The 19353-nt window shown below is 38.0% G+C and overlaps 1 protein-coding gene across 2 annotated transcripts in view; it reads left to right on the forward strand.

Annotated features, from left to right (window-relative positions):
- The window catches only part of VPS13A (vacuolar protein sorting 13 homolog A), a 134636-nt gene that overhangs the window by 10344 nt on the left and 104939 nt on the right, over nucleotides 1-19353 (forward strand). For both annotated transcript variants that reach the window (XM_070742706.1, XM_070742707.1), the window contains exons 4-9: nucleotides 1531-1626; nucleotides 3021-3122; nucleotides 6598-6704; nucleotides 9928-9987; nucleotides 15710-15769; nucleotides 16787-16867. In XM_070742706.1, the coding sequence (XP_070598807.1) occupies nucleotides 1531-1626; nucleotides 3021-3122; nucleotides 6598-6704; nucleotides 9928-9987; nucleotides 15710-15769; nucleotides 16787-16867 (506 nt within the window). The remainder of the gene's footprint in view (nucleotides 1-1530; nucleotides 1627-3020; nucleotides 3123-6597; nucleotides 6705-9927; nucleotides 9988-15709; nucleotides 15770-16786; nucleotides 16868-19353) is intronic.

Here is a 19353-nt window from a genome sequence, read left to right on the forward strand (position 1 = left end):
GCAGGGGTGGGGAGTCACATGCGCAGGAGCAGGGTGCACGGGGCATTGCACGTGCCTTGCATTATGGGTGCAGGTGTTCACATGCTTTTTGCATACAATAACAAAAAAGTTTAGCCATTGCTGGCATAGGACTTCGTTACTTGAGTGATACCCATTTCCAATATCTCCAGTATTATCTACCCAGCCAATTTTGGGTATTTTGGATTGCTTCAATTAAAAAGTGCCATCTGTTGGATCCCGGAAAGAGTGCCTCCTCTATGGAATAAAGTGCCCCCTAAGATTTGATTCACTCATAACTTTCTGATGTTTCTAATGGCCTTGAAAGCCCATCTCTTTGCCAAGTCTTGGGCAAGCATGATTGAAGTACCCTTTTTGGTTGTGGGGATTTGTTTGCTCCTATCAATTTGCATTCTTTTATTATTATTTATTACTCTATTGCTTATTCCTTTTACAGTTGTTAGATGGGAACTTCCAAAATAATTGAGAATTGGACAGGGTACAAACTTAACAAATAATAATATATGAAAAAAAATCTCACTGGTCTCTTCCCCCCCCCCCCCCCCCAGTTGTAAGCAAATTACTGCAAGCATGGGTAAAGTAGTGCCATATTGTGCTTTTATACATATGGGGAAAAATAAAGTTCAGATTTATATTTAAATTCTGTGGTTTTAAAAACATTTAATGGTAATGAGATAAAGGTAAATCACCACAAGCACATTGTAGCTTGAACATTCAGCTGAATTGTTCTGGAAATACCTTGGCCCAACTGTCTCAGAAGGTTGAAAGCATTGTATATTTTATATTTCAGCTGACACAAATTCCAAAAGGGGTTTAGTGGAAAAGTAGAGCAAGTCTATATATTATTCCCATCTTCCCATTATTTGTTTTCCCTTCATTATACACTCTTAATTCTGCATAAACCTAACCAGCAAACCTGCCTGCTTACCTCCATTTAATGACTATCCTGTATCATTTTATAGTTCCTTCTACAACTTGGAACAACCATAGTATTGAATGACCATTGATTGACTGTGTGCCTGTTTTTTATATATACTGTTTTTTATGAGATTATTAATTTAAATTGGAACTGGATGGGTGGGCATTGGATTTGGTATTGTGTACTGTACTGTTTTTTATTATTGTTGTGAGCCGCCCCGAGTTTGCGGAGAGGGGCGGCATATAAATCCAATAAACCTAACCTAACCTAACCTTATCTCCAGATGAAACATTAAGGGTCTGTGTCTCAATGAAATATACAACCACTCAGAATTAAATGTGCTTTCTGCATGAGATGATTAGTGCATAGAATCTTTTGTCCATCCCTAAAATGTGTTTTTCTTTTAGGTAATATTTGTACCATTTAAAAAAGTGTAATGGTAAAATACATTTTTTTAAATGTAATGGTAAAATATGATTCCTGAAAATATTTTGAAGTAGAAAATGGTAATAATATTAAATGTTTTTAAAAAGTTATGACTAAAAATATTGTTTATTTTTTTTAAAAAAATGACTATTTCTTTGTTATTCTAGGTCAACTAAATTTGCAGATACCATGGAAAAATCTTTATACTCAGCCAGTTGAAGCTGTTTTAGATGAAGTTTATCTGCTTATAGTACCTACGGCTAGTAAGTTTATTAAGAAATGGAATTAATATTTATCCAGGATACCATATTTTTGGGAGTAAAAGACACTCTAGAATATAAGATGCACATTAGTTTTCTGGAAGAAAACAAGAAAAAAGATCTGCCTCTGCCTACCAGCATCCATCGATATTTATCTGGCTAGCGTCCTTGCAGCAAACAGCCTGGTCACCTTCAGCATGTTATCACAGCCTGATTCAGCATGAGCAGCTGATTTGTGGTTGGATTGGCCTCCTGGAATACGCCCTATCAGCTATTCCTGGCTACGGGGATCATTTCAGCCAATCACTAAGTCACATTTTTGGCCTGCGTGTGTCGTGTTTTCAGCCTCTGTATACTCCTTTTTTGACCTCCGCATTCTCTTTTTAGACTGTTGCAGGCTGCGTGGATCACCACAGCACATTGCCACCTCTTTGCATTGTGTTTTTGGCTTCTGCCCATCACATTTTCAGCTTCCTCACGCCCTGTATTTGGCCTTCACACGTCACATTTTCGGCCGGTTTTAGACGGTGGGAATTGATATGCAGAAGTGGCGATTAATGTGCTGTGGCGATCCCTACAGTTTGAAACGGGTCTAAAATGGAGCGTGCAGAGACCACAAACGTGAATATAGAGGCTGAAAACAGCCGAAGGTTGGGGGCCGGCTGGTGGGTGGTGTTTTGGCAACATTCGCTTTATAAGAAGTTCAGACATTGCCACCCAGTTTTTTGGGGGGGAAGTGAGTCTTATATCAGAAAAATACGGTAATTTCTGCTTCTGTATTTTTAATCATGCAATAGTTTGATTACCCATAGTCTGACTTACATACTCAAAAAGAAATAATTGGGTTTTGGTATTTATCATTGTTTAAAATCTTAAGTTATTTGTGGTTGTCAAGTAAGAAACAGTTTATATTTGTTGCAACTATAAGCACTATCTCTAACTTTATTATGAAGTTACATTAGTAGCCTTTTTAAAAAGCTGAATGTATTTCTCCTTTTATTCCCTGGAAAACTATGGAGGGTCCTTTTTGAAATGCTGCCTCTGTCCCTTCTGTCTGTTGAGAAATATTTTAGTTGCCAATTGTCTAGCCGCAGCTCTTTTTCCATCTCCACCCTGAGTCTGCGAGGAAAAAGGTGGCCTATAAATCTAATAAATAAATAAATAAATAAACAAAGGTAGTTCCCACATACCATTACACACACACACACACACACACACAGATATTAGAAGAAAATCATTTTAGCACATTGTTTTGAAGGAGGATGACTTATTGTTTACTCTGCATTTTTCATACAGAGATTAAGTAAGTCAAATAGGACTTAATTTTGTATTTCTGCAATTTCAAATGTTAAATGAATCTAGTTGTGTTTAATTATTAAAGCAATCCATTCTGTTAGGTATTAAATATGATGCTGAAAAAGAAGAAAAGCAACAGCTGGAAGCAAAGCAAAAAGAATTGCAAAGAATTGAAGATGCAAAACAAAAGATTGCTGACAAAGGTAAGAAAAGTAGCAATAGTTTTTTTAATTTTAATTTTAATTCCAACTCCAAATGAATAGTGGCTCACAAAATAAATCATATCAAAAGCAAATAATAATAATAATAATAATAGTAATAACAACAACAGAGTTGGAAGGAACCTTGAAGCTCTTCTAGCCCAACACCCCCCCCCCCCACCTTAGGCAGGAAACCCTACACTACTTCAGACAAATGGTTATCCAACATCTTAAAAACTTCTAGCATTGGAGCAAAGTCTGGAGGCAAGCTTTCCCACTGATTAATTGTTATAACTGTCAGTAAATTTCTCCTTAGTTCTAAGTTACTTCTGTCCTTGTCTTCGGAGATACGCGGCATAGAAATCTAATAAATTATTATTATTTATTGTTTAGTTTCCACCCATTGCTTCTGTTCTACCCCCAGGTGCTTTGGAAAATAGGTTGATTCCCTCTTCTTTGTGGCAACCCCTGAGATATTGGAACACTGCTATCATGTCTCCCTTGGTCCTTCTTTTCATTAACTAGACATACCCAGTTCCTGCAACCATTCTTCATATGTTTTAGCCTCCAGTCCCCTAATCATCTTTGTTGCTCTTCTCTACTCTTTCTAGAGTCTCAATATCCTTTTTGCATCGTGGTGACCAAAACTCATTGCAGTATTCCAAGTGTGGCCTTACCAAGGCATTCTAAAGTGGTAGCAACACTTTGTGTGATCTTGATTCTATCCTTCTGTTAATGCAACCTAGAACTGTGTTGGCTCTTTTGGCAGCTGCTGCAGACTGCTGGCTCATATTTAAATGGTTGTCCACTAGGACTCCAAGATTCTTCTCTGCTACTACTGTTGAGCAATGTACTACATATACTGTACCTATGCATTTTGTTTTTCTTGCCTAAATATAGAACCTTACTTTTTTCACCATTGAATTTCATTTTGTTAGATAGCGCTCAATGTTCAAATTTGTCCTTCTGTATTTTGAGCCTATCTTCTGGAGTGTTGGCTATTCCTGCCAGTTTGGTGTCATCTGCAAATTTGATGTGTTCCCCATCTATCCCCTCTTCCAAATCATTGATGAAGATGTTGAAGAGTACTGGGCCTAAACAGAGCCTTGGGGTACCCTACTGCATACATCCCTCCATATAGATGCAGTTCCATTGAGCACTACACATTGAGTGTGGTTGGTTATCCAGTTTTGAATCCATCTGGTGGTGTTGCTGTGCACCCCACATTTTTCTACTTTATCTAGTAGCAAGTTATGGTCTACTTTTTCAAATGCCTTACTGAAATCCAAGTAAACCACATATGAATGCAATAAAATTAAAAAGAATTGCAAAATACAGGTTGTCCTTGAGATATGATCAATTGCTTAACAGCCATTTGAAGTTATGATAGACCCCTTCTCCCGCCAGGTTATATATAGCCTTGTTTCAATACTCCCAACAGTTTTTGTGGAAATGGTGTCTATATTTGAAGTTGGGAGACTGCAAATTTCTCCTGGATTGTTCTAGGTTTTGGAAAAATCCAGCCACCTGCATGCAAAGGTGGCAGCTTCAGAAGAGGCATCCCAAAAGAGGCTTTCCCCCTTTTCCTTGCTTAAGCCTTCCTTCCACCAAAACCTAATTTTGTCAATAAAGAAAACAGAAAAAAAAAAGTTGGGATAGACAGACCTGTTGATCTTTCTTCCCTCTCCTCAACCAAATTAGGTGCGGAAACTAAATTCTCTGCCTCTGCCTTCCAATGCTGATCCCTTTTCCCACCTCATTTGCTAAATTTACTGAATGCCTGGAAAGAAGGTGACAGAATCTTTAAGTTACTTATCTTGATGAGTGACTGCCAGACTGAAAAGTAGAGAAGTAAGCAAAGAAAATCTTTCTATGCCTGGGTTGAAGATATGAAGAAAATGTTCCACTCAAAAGAAAGTGACTAGGACAGAATCCATGCAGCAAACAGCATGGCAGATTCTGGGTCCTTGGAAATCTTTTTGCTGCTTGTCTGATTGCCTTTACAGGGGTCGTAAAGAGAAGAGGTAAAGAGGGTCAGTCAAAAAGCAAAAAGCTTTCCAAAGATGGTTCTACTTCTCATCTGATTTTCTTTAGGACCTATCTAGGAATATTCTAAAGGCAATCAGGAAAAACATTTTGCTTATTTGGTGTTTAAACTTGCAAATCTCATTCCAAATTGTTTCTAGGATTCTGAATTCTGCTATTGGCTTGTACCATAATTGTTTTTCATTCTTTTAAGCCAGTGGTCCTCAAATATTTTGTTTTCCTTCTTAAAAATGATACAGGACCAAAAGAGTTTTGATTTACTATGTGTAATGTATCTACCAGTATTTACTGTATTAGAAATTAAAGCTGAGAAATCCATTTAAAACTTTTAGCAGAGTATTCTAGTTGAAGCTGCTTTCTTTTGAAATGCAGAATATATTGTGTTTTATTTCATGCTGATTGCTTCTAGTACCAAATCCAGAAAGATCCCATGGTCAGAAATGTCAGAATAATTGAATCTATTATTTTTAATATATTGAATATAGAATTGTAATCTATTCAAAATACATTAATATATTTCCAAGAATTGTGCAACCATTACTTATGTTTGTGGCTATCGGTTATTTACCTACGAGTTACATATTTAGCATTTGCTTAAATGTAAGTATTTTACCATAGGATATATTCTGTTGGTTGAATGAAATGTTAAGGTTTGGCTGCCCCTTTGATAAGTCAGTTAAAAGGTATAATTCAGTTTGGATTCAGGAGACCTTTTACCCTCTTAATGAATTATTAAGTATCTGTGGAATCACAAATAATCATAGCTTGCAGCCTGCAGCCTCAATAGTTATTGACTATTATTATTTTTTAATGCTGTGGAGTTGAATCACTGTAGACTAAGCTTCTGAATAATGTTGACTCCTCACATCTGCAGAAGGCATAGTCATTTCTGGTCTGGCTCCAACTGTACTCCTTCAATTGCTCTAGTCAGCAGCCAACACTGTCCCTATTAGATTTCAGTAACAAATGTTATATAGAAGATATCAACTCACTTCACTGAGCTGAAGCACTGTTTATTGTAAGGATTCCAGTGATCCTTTGTCTAGAATTTTCATTTTTCTTCACTCATCTCTTTATCCTCTCTCCCTATTTTAGGCTTGACTGACCAACTTCCCTCATTCTTTGGTCACATCTAGTATGGCTGCATTTGTCATCACAAATGATTATATCAAATGAGTTCCTAAGCATCCTTTCTTAGTCTTCCATGTTTAACAAGGCACACATGTTTATTGTAAAAAGAAGTGTTTGCATCCATCTCTTCAAAGGAACTCATTTAATTTCTATCTATTTCTGATACTAGTTTCTATGTGAATATATAAATAAAACAATATATGGAATTAACTGTTAGGTATTCCTGAATATTCTTTCTCTGCCTAAATCAAGTGTTGCCTCTGTTGCTTAATAATACAAAGTATTCATTCACTTGATTTAGATAACGCACAAGAAAAGCAAGATACTTTCATAGAAAAGCTAATTACTCAAGTTATAAGAAACCTTCAATTGAAAATTTGCAACATCCATATACGATATGAGGATGATGTAAGTATATGTGCATAGAATAGTCAGAAAAGTTGTAAAAATGTGAATGATACTTCAGATGGTTGCCTAGGACAGATAATCTGTTCACCCATTAAAAAAAGTGATTGCTGAGATGGTTGAAACTGCTGTTTTTGTCTATTGCATCATTTTATACATTGTACATAATTTTGTAAAGTTTTAACGATGATATGATTGCAAAGTTGCATGTTAAATTATTTGTTTAAGTTCTGGTGTAATGCTGGAGACGTTTTTGAGCAAATAATGTTTGAATCCTCCTTTCTGTGGTTTTAGTGGATTGCAGAACTAACTAACTAATAGGATTAGGTTGAATGTGTATGATTGTATAGTTAGGGATTTTACTATGTTATTAATGTTTTTTAAATTGATTTAACTTTTCTACTATTGGATTTGTAATGTATTGTATCACTGTTATGTTGTGAGCCGCCCCGTGTCTTCGAAGAGGGGCGGCATACAAATCTAATAAGTAAAAATAAAATAAATAAATAAATAATAAACTATAAACTATAACTATAAACTGTAATGACTATTTAAATTCCTACCCTTAGATTTAAAACTAAACACAGCTTTTCTTTACTTGAAGCCCATAGTAATTACAGTGATCCCCCGTTTATTGCGTCCCCAACCATTGCGAACAGGGTACTTCGCTATTTTTCAACCCGGAAGTCAAAATACCATCTACGCATGCGTGCTCGTGGGCACGCATGCGTAGATGGCAACCGGGAGATCAGCTGCTGGGCGGCTTTCCTGGGTCTTCCCCCTCTTGCTGGCGTCAGCGAGGAGTTTCCCCACCGCCCACGCAAACTCCTCGATGCCGCCCGCCCTTCGCCCGCCCACGCCGTTCATTCTCGCCGCACGGGCCTGTCCACGCTGTCTCTCGGCGCTTTCGTGCTGAGTCCGGGAGCGAGTTCGCTCCCGGACTCAGCATGAAAGCGCCGAGAGACAGCGCCAAGGAACGGGCCTGTCCACGCTGTCTCTCGGCGCTTTCGTGCTGAGTCCGGGAGCGAGTTCGCTCCCGGACTCAGCACGAAAGCGCCGAGAGACAGCGCCAAGGAACGGGCCTGTCCACGCTGTCTCTCGGCGCTTTCGAGGAGCGAAAGCGCCGAGAGACAGCGCCAAGGAACGGGCCTGTCCACGCTGTCTCTCGGCGCTTTCGAGGAGCGAAAGCGCCGAGAGACAGCGCCAAGGAACCGGCCTGTCCACGCTGTCTCTCGGCGCTTTCGAGGAGCGAAAGCGCCGAGAGACAGCGCCAAGGAACCGGCCTGTCCACGCTGTCTCTCGGCGCTTTCGAGGAGCGAAAGCGCCGAGAGACAGCGCCAAGGAACCGGCCTGTCCACGCTGTCTCTCGGCGCTTTCGAGGAGCGAAAGCGCCGAGAGACAGCGCCAAGGAACGGGCCTGTCCACGCTGTCTCTCGGCGCTTTCGAGGAGCGAAAGCGCCGAGAGACAGCGCCAAGGAACGGGCCTGTCCACGCTGTCTCTCGGCGCTTTCGAGCCGAGTCCGGGAGCGAATTCGCTCCCGGACTCAGCTCGAAAGCGCCGAGAGACAGCGCCCCCCGGACCCCGAACCCGGGTTTGGGGGGCTGCTAGGAAGCCCCCCATGCCGGCGGCAAACAGCCACGCCGCCCCCAATCTTCGGCTCCTCGCTAGCGCTGTGGGAGTAAAAACAGCATCTGCACATGCGCAGATGGTGTTTTTACTTCCGCATCGCTACTTCGCGAAAACCCGCTCGTTGCGGGGGCTCCTGGAACGGAACCCTCGCAACGAGCGGGGGATCACTGTATACAAATATAGTTCAGATTTGATTTATGCAGCAGTACTGTAATCTAAAATATGTACATATGGAGAAGTATGTGTAGAGTAGAAGACCAAGGATACTATGTTGGGAATAATATAATAATAATGACAATGATAATGACAATAATAATAACAGGCTGAAACATATAGTTAGGTTTAGCTAATCTTAGCCCATCATCATAGCAATTTATATTCTAGTTTATAAAATCAATACTTATACATAGAGAAATTTTATTTATTTATTTATTTATTAATCAGATTTGTATGCCGCCCCTCTCCGCAGACTCGGGGCGGCTCACAGCAATAATAATACAATGTAAACAAATCTAATATTTAAGTTAATTTAAAACCCCAATTTAGAAACCAATCATACATACTAGCATACCATACATAAAATTTTATAAGCCTAGGGGGAGGGAAAGTATCAATTCCCCCATGCCTGATGACAGAGGTGGGTTTTAAGGAGCTTACGAAAGGCTAGGAGGGTGGGGGCAACTCTGATATCTGGGGGGAGTTGGTTCCAAAGGGTCGGGGCCGCCCCAGAGAAGGCTCTTCCCCTGGGTCCCGCCAAACGACATTGTTTACTTGACGGGACCCAGAGAAGGCCAACTCTGTGGGACCTAACTGGTCGCTGGGATTCGTGTGGCAGAAGGCGGTCCCGGAGATATTCTGGTCTGCTGTCATGAAGGGCTTTATAGGTCATAACCAACACTTTGAATTGTGACCGGAAACTGATCGGCAACCAATGCAGACTGCGGAGTGTTGGTGTGACATGGGCGTATTTAGGAAAGCCCATGATAGCTCTCGCAGCTGCATTCTGCACGATCTGAAGTTTCCGAACACTTTTCAAAGGTAGCCCCATGTAGAGAGCATTACAGTAGTCGAGCCTCGAGGTGATGAGGGCATGAGTGACTGTGAGCAGTCCAAATAGGACCGCAACTTGTGCACCAGGCGAACCTGGGCAAATGCCCCCCTCGCCACAGCTGAAAGATGTTTCTATAATGTGAGCTGTGGATCGAGGAGGACGCCCAAGTTGCGGAGCCTCTCTGAGGGGGTTAGTGATTCCTCCACCAGGGTAATGGATGGACAGATGGAATTGTCCTTGGGAGGCAAAACCCACAGCAACTCCGTCTTATCAGGGTTGAGTTTGAGTCCTTTGACACCCATCCAGACCCCAACAGCCTCCTACTGCTGTCTTCCACTGCTGTCAAGAAATGTCTCGGGTTTTTTTATTATAAGGCACACATGTTGCCATAGATTTTACATGCTGCATGTTTATTTATTTATTTTATTTATTTATGGAATTTGTATGCGGGCCCTCTCTGTGAACTCCATGGACCCTGTTGTATATTTGTACATACTGGTATTGTTGCATATTGAAAAATATTTGATGTGTTGTTGTTTTTGCAGATCACAAATAAAGATATTCCGTTGTCGTTTGGTATCTCACTCGAAAATTTTAGTTTACAGGTATTATCATTGCTCAAGTTTTTATTTTCTTTTTTATTTTTTTAAAAGATTTTATTCAAAGTTTTTTTTAAAACCTACGCTTATGACATATACAAAAAAGAAAACATTACATAGTAAACAAAAAACAGAACAACAAAAAGAAAAAACATGTGTATATATATGTGTGCGTGTGTGTAGGTCTTGCCATATTCGGATTTCTTCCCGTGTAATTTTCAGAGATTCATGGTGATGTTTCGACGAGGTCCCACTTGTCATCTTCAGGCTGATGCTTTTGGCTTTGTGCTCAGGCGAACAAAAAAAGTTTGCTTTTTTGTTCGCCCGAGCACAAAGCCAAAAGTACCAGCCTGAAGATGACAAGTGCGACGTTTCGGTGAAGTCACATTCACCATCATCAGGCTGAAGTTTTAAGCTTCGTGTTGCTGTAAATATGGAATGTTTGTAACTGCCATTTCTTCCTTATATATAGTGTTGGGGGTGGAGATTTGGTTTGAATGTAGCAAATAGATTGGGTGACTATGTTTTAGTGATTTGATTGGTTGGTGGAATCACACTTACTTGAAAGATTGATATGGTGATTATTCTGATATGTTTTTTTGTTTAAGGCTGGTTTCCAAATCTCTGGTAGGCGGGACGTATCATCTCTTTTATTCATGCATAGGGGGCGTTTCTCAATCTCTATAGCTTCTCTAGTAATTCTTCTGTATAAATTTTCTGTTTTGGAAAGTAATTTAGTTTTTTCAAAGTCAATTTCGTGCCCTGTTTTTTTAATGTGCTGGACAAGGTAGGAAGTCTTTTCTTCTTTTTTAACTGCATTCACATGTTCTGCAATGCGTTGGCTCACTCTTCGATTGGTTTGTCCAATGTATGTGGCTGCACATGTTTTGCAAGGGATTTCATAGATTCCTTGGTGTTCTAGTCGGATTTTATCTTTTGGGTTCCTTAGGATGTTTGATATTTTTTGGTTAGTGACAAATGAAGTTTTAATATTACAGGTATGTTTGTGCAGGATTTTACTAATTTTGTCAGTGGTGCCCTTGATGTAAGGGAGAAGGGTGGTACCATTGTCCAGTTCTTGATCTTGATTTTTGGGGGGTATCTCTTTTTTTATTAGGTTTGTGATTGTTTTCCTTTCGAATCCATTAGAAATTAATACATCTTTGAGTTTGTTCAATTCAGTTTTTAAGTGCTCCTGGTCAGCTAGGCGTTTGGTTCTGGTGATGAGAGTTTTGGCTACTGAGGTGATTTGTGCGGGGTGGTGGTGGGAGTGTGCATTTAGATAACGGTTGGTATGGGTTTTCTTTTGGTAGATAGTGTGTCCTAGGGTGCCATTGGGTTTTTTATAGATTAGTACATCTAGAAAGGGAAGTTGATCATTGACTTCTGTTTCCATAGTAAATTGTATTTTGGGGTGTAGGCTGTTTAGATGTGTGAGGAAATTGTCTAGTTTTTCCCTTCCATGTGGCCAAATTACAAAAGTATCATCAACATATCTCAGCCAAAGTTTAGGTTTGTGTTTAGATTGCTCTAATGCATTATTTTCAAAATATTCCATATAGAGGTTGGCAATGACAGGTGAGAGGGGTGATCCCATGGGGGCTCCCTCTATCTGTTTATATCTTTGTTCATTATAGATGAAATATGTATTAGTCAGTTGTTGGTTAGATCTAGGATATATTTGGGGGGTTTGTGTTTCTTTTGGATAGCTGTTAAGGCTTCTTTAATAGGTATTTGTGTGAAAAGGGACACGACATCAAAACTTACAAGTAGGTCACCAGGTTGTAGGTTTTGTTTCTTAATTATTTGTATAAAGTGGAATGAATTTTGTACATATGAGGTGATAGTCTCTGTATAGGGTTGAAGATATTTGGCTAAAAATTTGGCAAGATTTTGTAGAGGGGAGCCTATGGAACTAACTATTGGCCTGAGAGGTATTCCTTCTTTGTGTATTTTTGGAAGGCCATAGAGTTTTGGACATATGGAAGATTTTTTCCCTGGGGATGATTCTTCACTGGATTTCTTCACTGATGGGAGAGGCCTTTATTTTGGATTTGGTGGTTTTTTCTAGGTAGGTGGTAGGATCTGTGTTTAGAAGTTTGTAGGCAGGGTTTTGTAGTAGGATGGAAAGTTTTTCTTGGTAGTCTGCTGTGTTCATCACTACTGTGGCATTTCCTTTATCTGCTGGGAGGATGATTATATCGTTGTCTTTCTTCAAATTGATAAGTGCATCTCGTTCCTCTTTTTGTATGTTGCTTCTAGGTGGTTTACTAGAGCAGAGAATATTAGTGACTTTAAGTCTGATTTTGTTGGCTTCATCTGGGTTGATTTTATTTAGAGTAGTTTCAATTCCACATATGATGTTTTCAGTTGGAATGCGTTTGGGGGTTATTGCAAAATTGAATCCTTTTGAAAGAATATTGGTTTCTGTAGTGGTGAGTATCCTGTCTGATATGTTATGTACTGTTTTTGTCATACGTTGTTGTGGAGGGCTGGGTTTCTGCTGTATTTCTAGTTTGTGGAGTTTTTTATTATGTGTGTCTGTCTTGTATTGGGTTTCTGTTTCAGCTCTCCAGATTGATATTTGTTTGAATTTATCCCAGAGTATAGGGTGTATTTGGTTGCTGAGTTTGAGGTGAAGAGAGAGTAGACTTTTGTTGATTTCATCAAGTATGAATCTTGATGTGATCTCACATTCCTACGCAACTGCAGAGACAAAAGAATAATTCCCAAATACTTCCAACTAAAATTCCACCCAAAAACCCCAGCCATTGAGAGGATCCTAAAAAGAACTGAATTAGCCCTAATTAGAAATGAACTCCACAAAAAAAGATTCATACTTGATGAAATCAACAAAAGTCTACTCTCTCTTCACCTCAAACTCAGCAACCAAATACACCCTATACTCTGGGATAAATTCAAACAAATATCAATCTGGAGAGCTGAAACAGAAACCCAATACAAGACAGACACACATAATAAAAAACTCCACAAACTAGAAATACAGCAGAAACCCAGCCCTCCACAACAACGTATGACAAAAACAGTACATAACATATCAGACAGGATACTCACCACTACAGAAACCAATATTCTTTCAAAAGGATTCAATTTTGCAATAACCCCCAAATGCATTCCAACTGAAAACATCATATGTGGAATTGAAACTACTCTAAATAAAATCAACCCAGATGAAGCCAACAAAATCAGACTTAAAGTCACTAATATTCTCTGCTCTAGTAAACCACCTAGAAGCAACATACAAAAAGAGGAACGAGATGCACTTATCAATTTGAAGAAAGACAACGATATAATCATCCTCCCAGCAGATAAAGGAAATGCCACAGTAGTGATGAACACAGCAGACTACCAAGAAAAACTTTCCATCCTACTACAAAACCCTGCCTACAAACTTCTAAACACAGATCCTACCACCTACCTAGAAAAAACCACCAAATCCAAAATAAAGGCCTCTCCCATCAGTGAAGAAATCCAGTGAAGAATCATCCCCAGGGAAAAATCTTCCATATGTCCAAAACTCTATGGCCTTCCAAAAATACACAAAGAAGGAATACCTCTCAGGCCAATAGTTAGTTCCATAGGCTCCCCTCTACAAAATCTTGCCAAATTTTTAGCCAAATATCTTCAACCCTATACAGAGACTATCACCTCATATGTACAAAATTCATTCCACTTTATACAAATAATTAAGAAACAAAACCTACAACCTGGTGACCTACTTGTAAGTTTTGATGTCGTGTCCCTTTTCACACAAATACCTATTAAAGAAGCCTTAACAGCTATCCAAAAGAAACACAAACCCCCCAAATATATCCTAGATCTAACCAACCACTGACTAATACATATTTCATCTATAATGAACAAAGATATAAACAGATAGAGGGAGCCCCCATGGGATCACCCCTCTCACCTGTCATTGCCAACCTCTATATGGAATATTTTGAAAATAATGCATTAGAGCAATCTAAACACAAACCTAAACTTTGGCTGAGATATGTTGATGATACTTTTGTAATTTGGCCACATGGAAGGGAAAAACTAGACAATTTCCTCACACATCTCAACAGCCTACACCCCAAAATACAATTTACTATGGAAACAGAAGTCAATGATCAACTTCCCTTTCTAGATGTACTAATCTATAAAAAACCCAATGGCACCCTAGGACACACTATCTACCAAAAGAAAACCCATACCAACCGTTATCTAAATGCACACTCCCACCACCACCCCGCACAAATCACCTCAGTAGCCAAAACTCTCATCACCAGAACCAAACGCCTAGCTGACCAGGAGCACTTAAAAACTGAATTGAACAAACTCAAAGATGTATTAATTTCTAATGGATTCGAAAGGAAAACAATCACAAACCTAATAAAAAAAGAGACACCCCCCAAAAATCAAGATCAAGAACTGGACAATGGTACCACCCTTCTCCCTTACATCAAGGGCACCACTGACAAAATTAGTAAAATCCTGCACAAACATACCTGTAATATTAAAACTTCATTTGTCACTAACCAAAAAATATCAAACATCCTAAGGAACCCAAAAGATAAAATCCGACTAGAACACCAAGGAATCTATGAAATCCCTTGCAAAACATGTGCAGCCACATACATTGGACAAACCAACCGAAGAGTGAGCCAACGCATTGCAGAACATGTGAATGCAGTTAAAAAAGAAGAAAAGACTTCCTCCCTTGTCCAGCACATTAAAAAAACAGGGCACGAAATTGACTTTGAAAAAACTAAATTACTTTCCAAAACAGAAAATTTATACAGAAGAATTACTAGAGAAGCTATAGAGATTGAGAAACGCCCCCTATGCATGAATAAAAGAGATGATACGTCCCGCCTACCAGAGATTTGGAAACCAGCCTTAAACAAAAAAACATATCAGAATAATCACCATATCAATCTTTCAAGTAAGTGTGATTCCACCAACCAATCAAATCACTAAAACATAGTCACCCAATCTATTTGCTACATTCAAACCAAATCTCCACCCCCAACACTATATATAAGGAAGAAATGGCAGTTACAAACATTCCATATTTACAGCAACACGAAGCTTAAAACTTCAGCCTGATGATGGTGAATGTGATTTCACCGAAACGTCGCATAGACATGCAAAATATTACACAGGGCAAAACCCGAACTCAGAACAATCTACACACACACACACACACACACACACACACACACACACACACATATACACATATAACTACAGCATCTTGCAACTCTGCATACTTAAACCATTGTTGTTTGGTATCTCACTCAAAAATTTTAGTTTAGAGGTATTATCATTGCTCAAGTTTTTAAATAAAAACTTGTTTCTATTTTTGAGTGTCCTTATGTATGTATCCTCTTTAATCTTAATAATTCAAGAATAAGTGATATCTTTGAAAGTTGAAAGGACATAACTTTAAAGCATAACTAGTTTTATTTAAATTGAATATTGAATAAAGATGTTTGCATTATTTATAAAGAAAACAGATCTGAAATTTGGGTGGTCTTCACAGAAAGGTTATTTTTATATTTGGGAATGGACTAAGATTGTTTCATTTAGACTTTACTTCTAAATATGGAACCCTGCACAAATCCAATCAGATGTTCCTGATGACAGTTGAGGAAAATATTAATGTTGTTTTATCTCATAAATAAATAAAGTAATGTCGGAATAACTTCTATTTCTATTTCAGACTTCAGATCAAGATTGGAATCCATGTATTCAAGATGCAACCACTAAATTGTTCTATAAGGTAGAGTCCTAGGTGGAAATCCAGTTGTGTAGAATGTGATGTGAGACTCCTTTTGAGTTTGTGTTAATGTAAAGCACAAGGGAGGTTTCATTCTTTTGCCGTTTGTTTCACATATTAATCTCATTATGAGCAGAGCTAAATCACAACTTCACTGAATTGTTACATGGCAAGTTTTGTATGTGCATATGATAATTTTGATGAATATGATGAATTAAAAGTTTGTTGGATTTATATATTGCTTTTTATTCAGGAACTCCCTGTGGGACATTTCAACAAATAAAATTGTTAAATTAATTTCAATGGAACTGTGACCAACAATAATTAAATAAAGTTGATACAGAAATACAAAAGTTACAAATATTTTGACTAAAATGTGGTCACCAATAATAAAAATAACTGAATGAAACAATACAACATTGTATTGTCCTGTCCACCCCATGCTAAAGCAGATATACTTTAAGTGTTATTTTAATATTATCTTGCTAGGCCGTTTGAAATTTTGGTCTCCTTTTAAATAAAATAAAGTGATTTTTTCATCAAATGAATTGTTGTTTTATTCAAATTTCATTTGTAGTTCAAAATAGAATGTTCTTTTTCCCCCCAGTTGTATTGCTGGGATTTACTAATAGCCTGACACATTTTTCCAATATTATTCCTGATAACCAGATAATAATTTTATGAATCTTTTAAAAAACAATTATGATTATTTTTAATTCTGTTGCCACTGTTTTTATTTTTGTTTGTTAATTTCCTCATCTATAATACAAATTTTTATGCATCTCAACTTGTCCAGTCCCCCCCCGCCCCCAATCTCTGCTGGTTCACCAAGCAGCAATGGTTGTGGACCGCTGCTTTATTTGATTAATTTCAGTAGTTCCATTTACAGATGCTTAACTTGTCAAAGATGTATCAATATTTGTAATAACTCTCATAAATATGCATATGTATAAGATGTTAGACCCTGATAATCTTAAATATGATATTCAGTAATTCCTATGTAATATTTTTAAATTTCAGTTAGTTCGATTGGACAACTTCTTTGCATACTGGAATGTGAAGTCTGAAATGTATTATCATTATGACTATAAAGAATCTTTGGTGAGTAGACAAAGCTAATAAATCATTTCAACTATGATTTGTCCAAAACAAATTACAGTTCATTTATATTTTTATACAGTGTCTTTTTAAGTTTTTTAAAAAGATCATTAATGCTATAGTCTTGTGTTTGTTAACTTTTCAAGAAGCACTACTGATAAGAGAACCAGTTTCACATGGTGATTTAGATTAGAAAGCAGGAAACTGTGTTCTAATTTTGCCTTAGGCACGAAAGAAGCTGGGTGACCTTGGGCCAGGCACTCTCTTTTAACCCTAAGAAGGAGGCAAGTAGAACCCTCTTGTAGAAAACCTTACCAAGAAAGCTGCAGGGACTACTCAAGGCCAGGACTCAAGCCACAAATCAAAAACTGATACAAAGGCATAAAAAAGGTTCACTGAACTTAGCAAATTTATGTCTGTTTTCTCTCTTGTCAGCTGATCTTGGAAATAGGTATTATGTATGATAGATTAATACAGGCATTTAATCAAGAGGAAAAATTCAGAGAGTTGTATGAGAAATATTGTACAGCTGTCTAGCAACAAAATATTAATTAACAACACAATTTTTTTGTAAAATAGTCTAAACTAAAACAATGAAATAATAGAAAATAAAAGCAGTGTGGAATTATAAGACTAAATTGAAAATAATTTTCATCAAAATCAAAGTCATTATCTTAGATTTTAACTCCAGTTTCATACTAAGGCTAACCTGCTCCAAATTGTACAATAATGTTTGTTAGGGATCCTAAATAAAAATACAAGATTAAAAAAGATGGAAAAAATTACTTACACTTTAAGAGGAAAAAATATTTAAATGATTAAAAATTTAGAATTTAGGTTTGGTGTTTTTGAATTTGTATATATTTAATGTCCAGTTGTTCAGCAACTGTTGAAAGTTACAATGTGACTGGCCCTCAAAATTCCTGATATCTTACTGCCCTGCAGGCACATGATGAAAATTTACAGCTTCCTCACTGCCGTCCAGCTATATCACCTATTCACTACAACCACTCTCAGTTACTATTGCCCACCTGCAATACCTGCTCAGGGCACCCACCCATATAAGCTCATCTACAACATATCAGCCGACCTCTACTTTTAAAATCTAATTATTATGAAAAATATATCATCCATGTATTTTCATAATTGTTTTATTTGTAGGCAATTACAAATTATTCATTTTTGTGGGATTTGGGTTAAAAATTTGAGTGTCAGCCTATTAGTGTATGGCTTATCTGAAAACTTACACCAGAAATACAGGTACAGTAATACCTTGTCTTACAAACTTAATTGGTTCCAGGACAAGGTTCGTAAGACGAAACCATGTTTCCCATAGGAATCAATGGAAAATCGAGTAATGCTTGCAAGCCCAAAATTCACCCATTTTGCCAGCCGAAGCCCCCATTTTTGCGCTGGTGGGATTCCCCTGAGGCTCCCCTCCATGGGAAACCCCACCTCTGGATTTTGCGATGCTGCAGGGGAATCCCAGCAGGGGAATCCCAGCAGTGCGAAAATAGGCGCTTCGGCTGGCAGCGGAAGTCCGGAGGTGGGGTTTCCCATGGAGGGGAGCCTCAGGGGAATCCCACCAGCGTGAAAACGGGCGCTTCGGCTGGAAACGGAAGTCTGGAGGCGGAGCATCCCAGCAGCGGCGGCAGGTTCATAAGGTGAAAATAGTTCGGAAGAAGAGGCAAAAAAATCTTAAACTCCGGGTTCATATCTCGAAAAGTTTGTATGATGAGGGATTCGTAAGACGGGCATCACTGTACTTTAAAAAGTATTATTATATATACTTATGAATAAACTCATCAGAAAATAAGCCAAATGCAATTTTGGGGATGTATTTTTGCATCTAAAATTTTCAGTTTTATTCATAAGAGTATAAGTATTTTTCTTCAGTTTCCTTATGTTCAGTCTTTCAATCAAAAATCTTATTAAGTGAAATATTTTAGAATCTTGTCATATCCTGGGACATGCCATTGCAGACAACCCAAGTAGTATATTAAATGCTCATTATTGTTATGCCTACTAAATTATCAAGTATGTATATTTTCTGACCAAAACCCACAGTAGATGTTTTAAATTGAAGACCAGATGTTACTTGGGATTTATTAATGAATTGCTTCATTAGGGTCTATGTTTGGAAAATTTAAGTGTTGTGCTTTATCATTTATTTTTTTTAAATCTTCATTAAATAAAAAGAGGAGGAATAATTGTTTTCCTCATGATATTTTTTTCAATCAGAACTTACTGAACAGAGATCAGAGGTCAGATTAGTTCTATCTACTACTTCTGATTTAGGCAGTCATCTACTATGATTTAGCATTCTCAGGGTGACTTAATATTTACATTTCATTGTATTATCATAATACAGTGGTCCCTCGACCATCGCGAGGGTTCCGTTCCAGGACCCCAAGCGATGATCGATTTTTCGCGAAGTAGCGGTGCGGAAGTAAAAACACCATCTGCGCATGCGCAGATGGTGTTTTTAC

This window comes from Erythrolamprus reginae, chromosome 2, assembly GCF_031021105.1.
Source record: "Erythrolamprus reginae isolate rEryReg1 chromosome 2, rEryReg1.hap1, whole genome shotgun sequence".
NCBI lineage: Eukaryota > Metazoa > Chordata > Lepidosauria > Squamata > Dipsadidae > Erythrolamprus > Erythrolamprus reginae.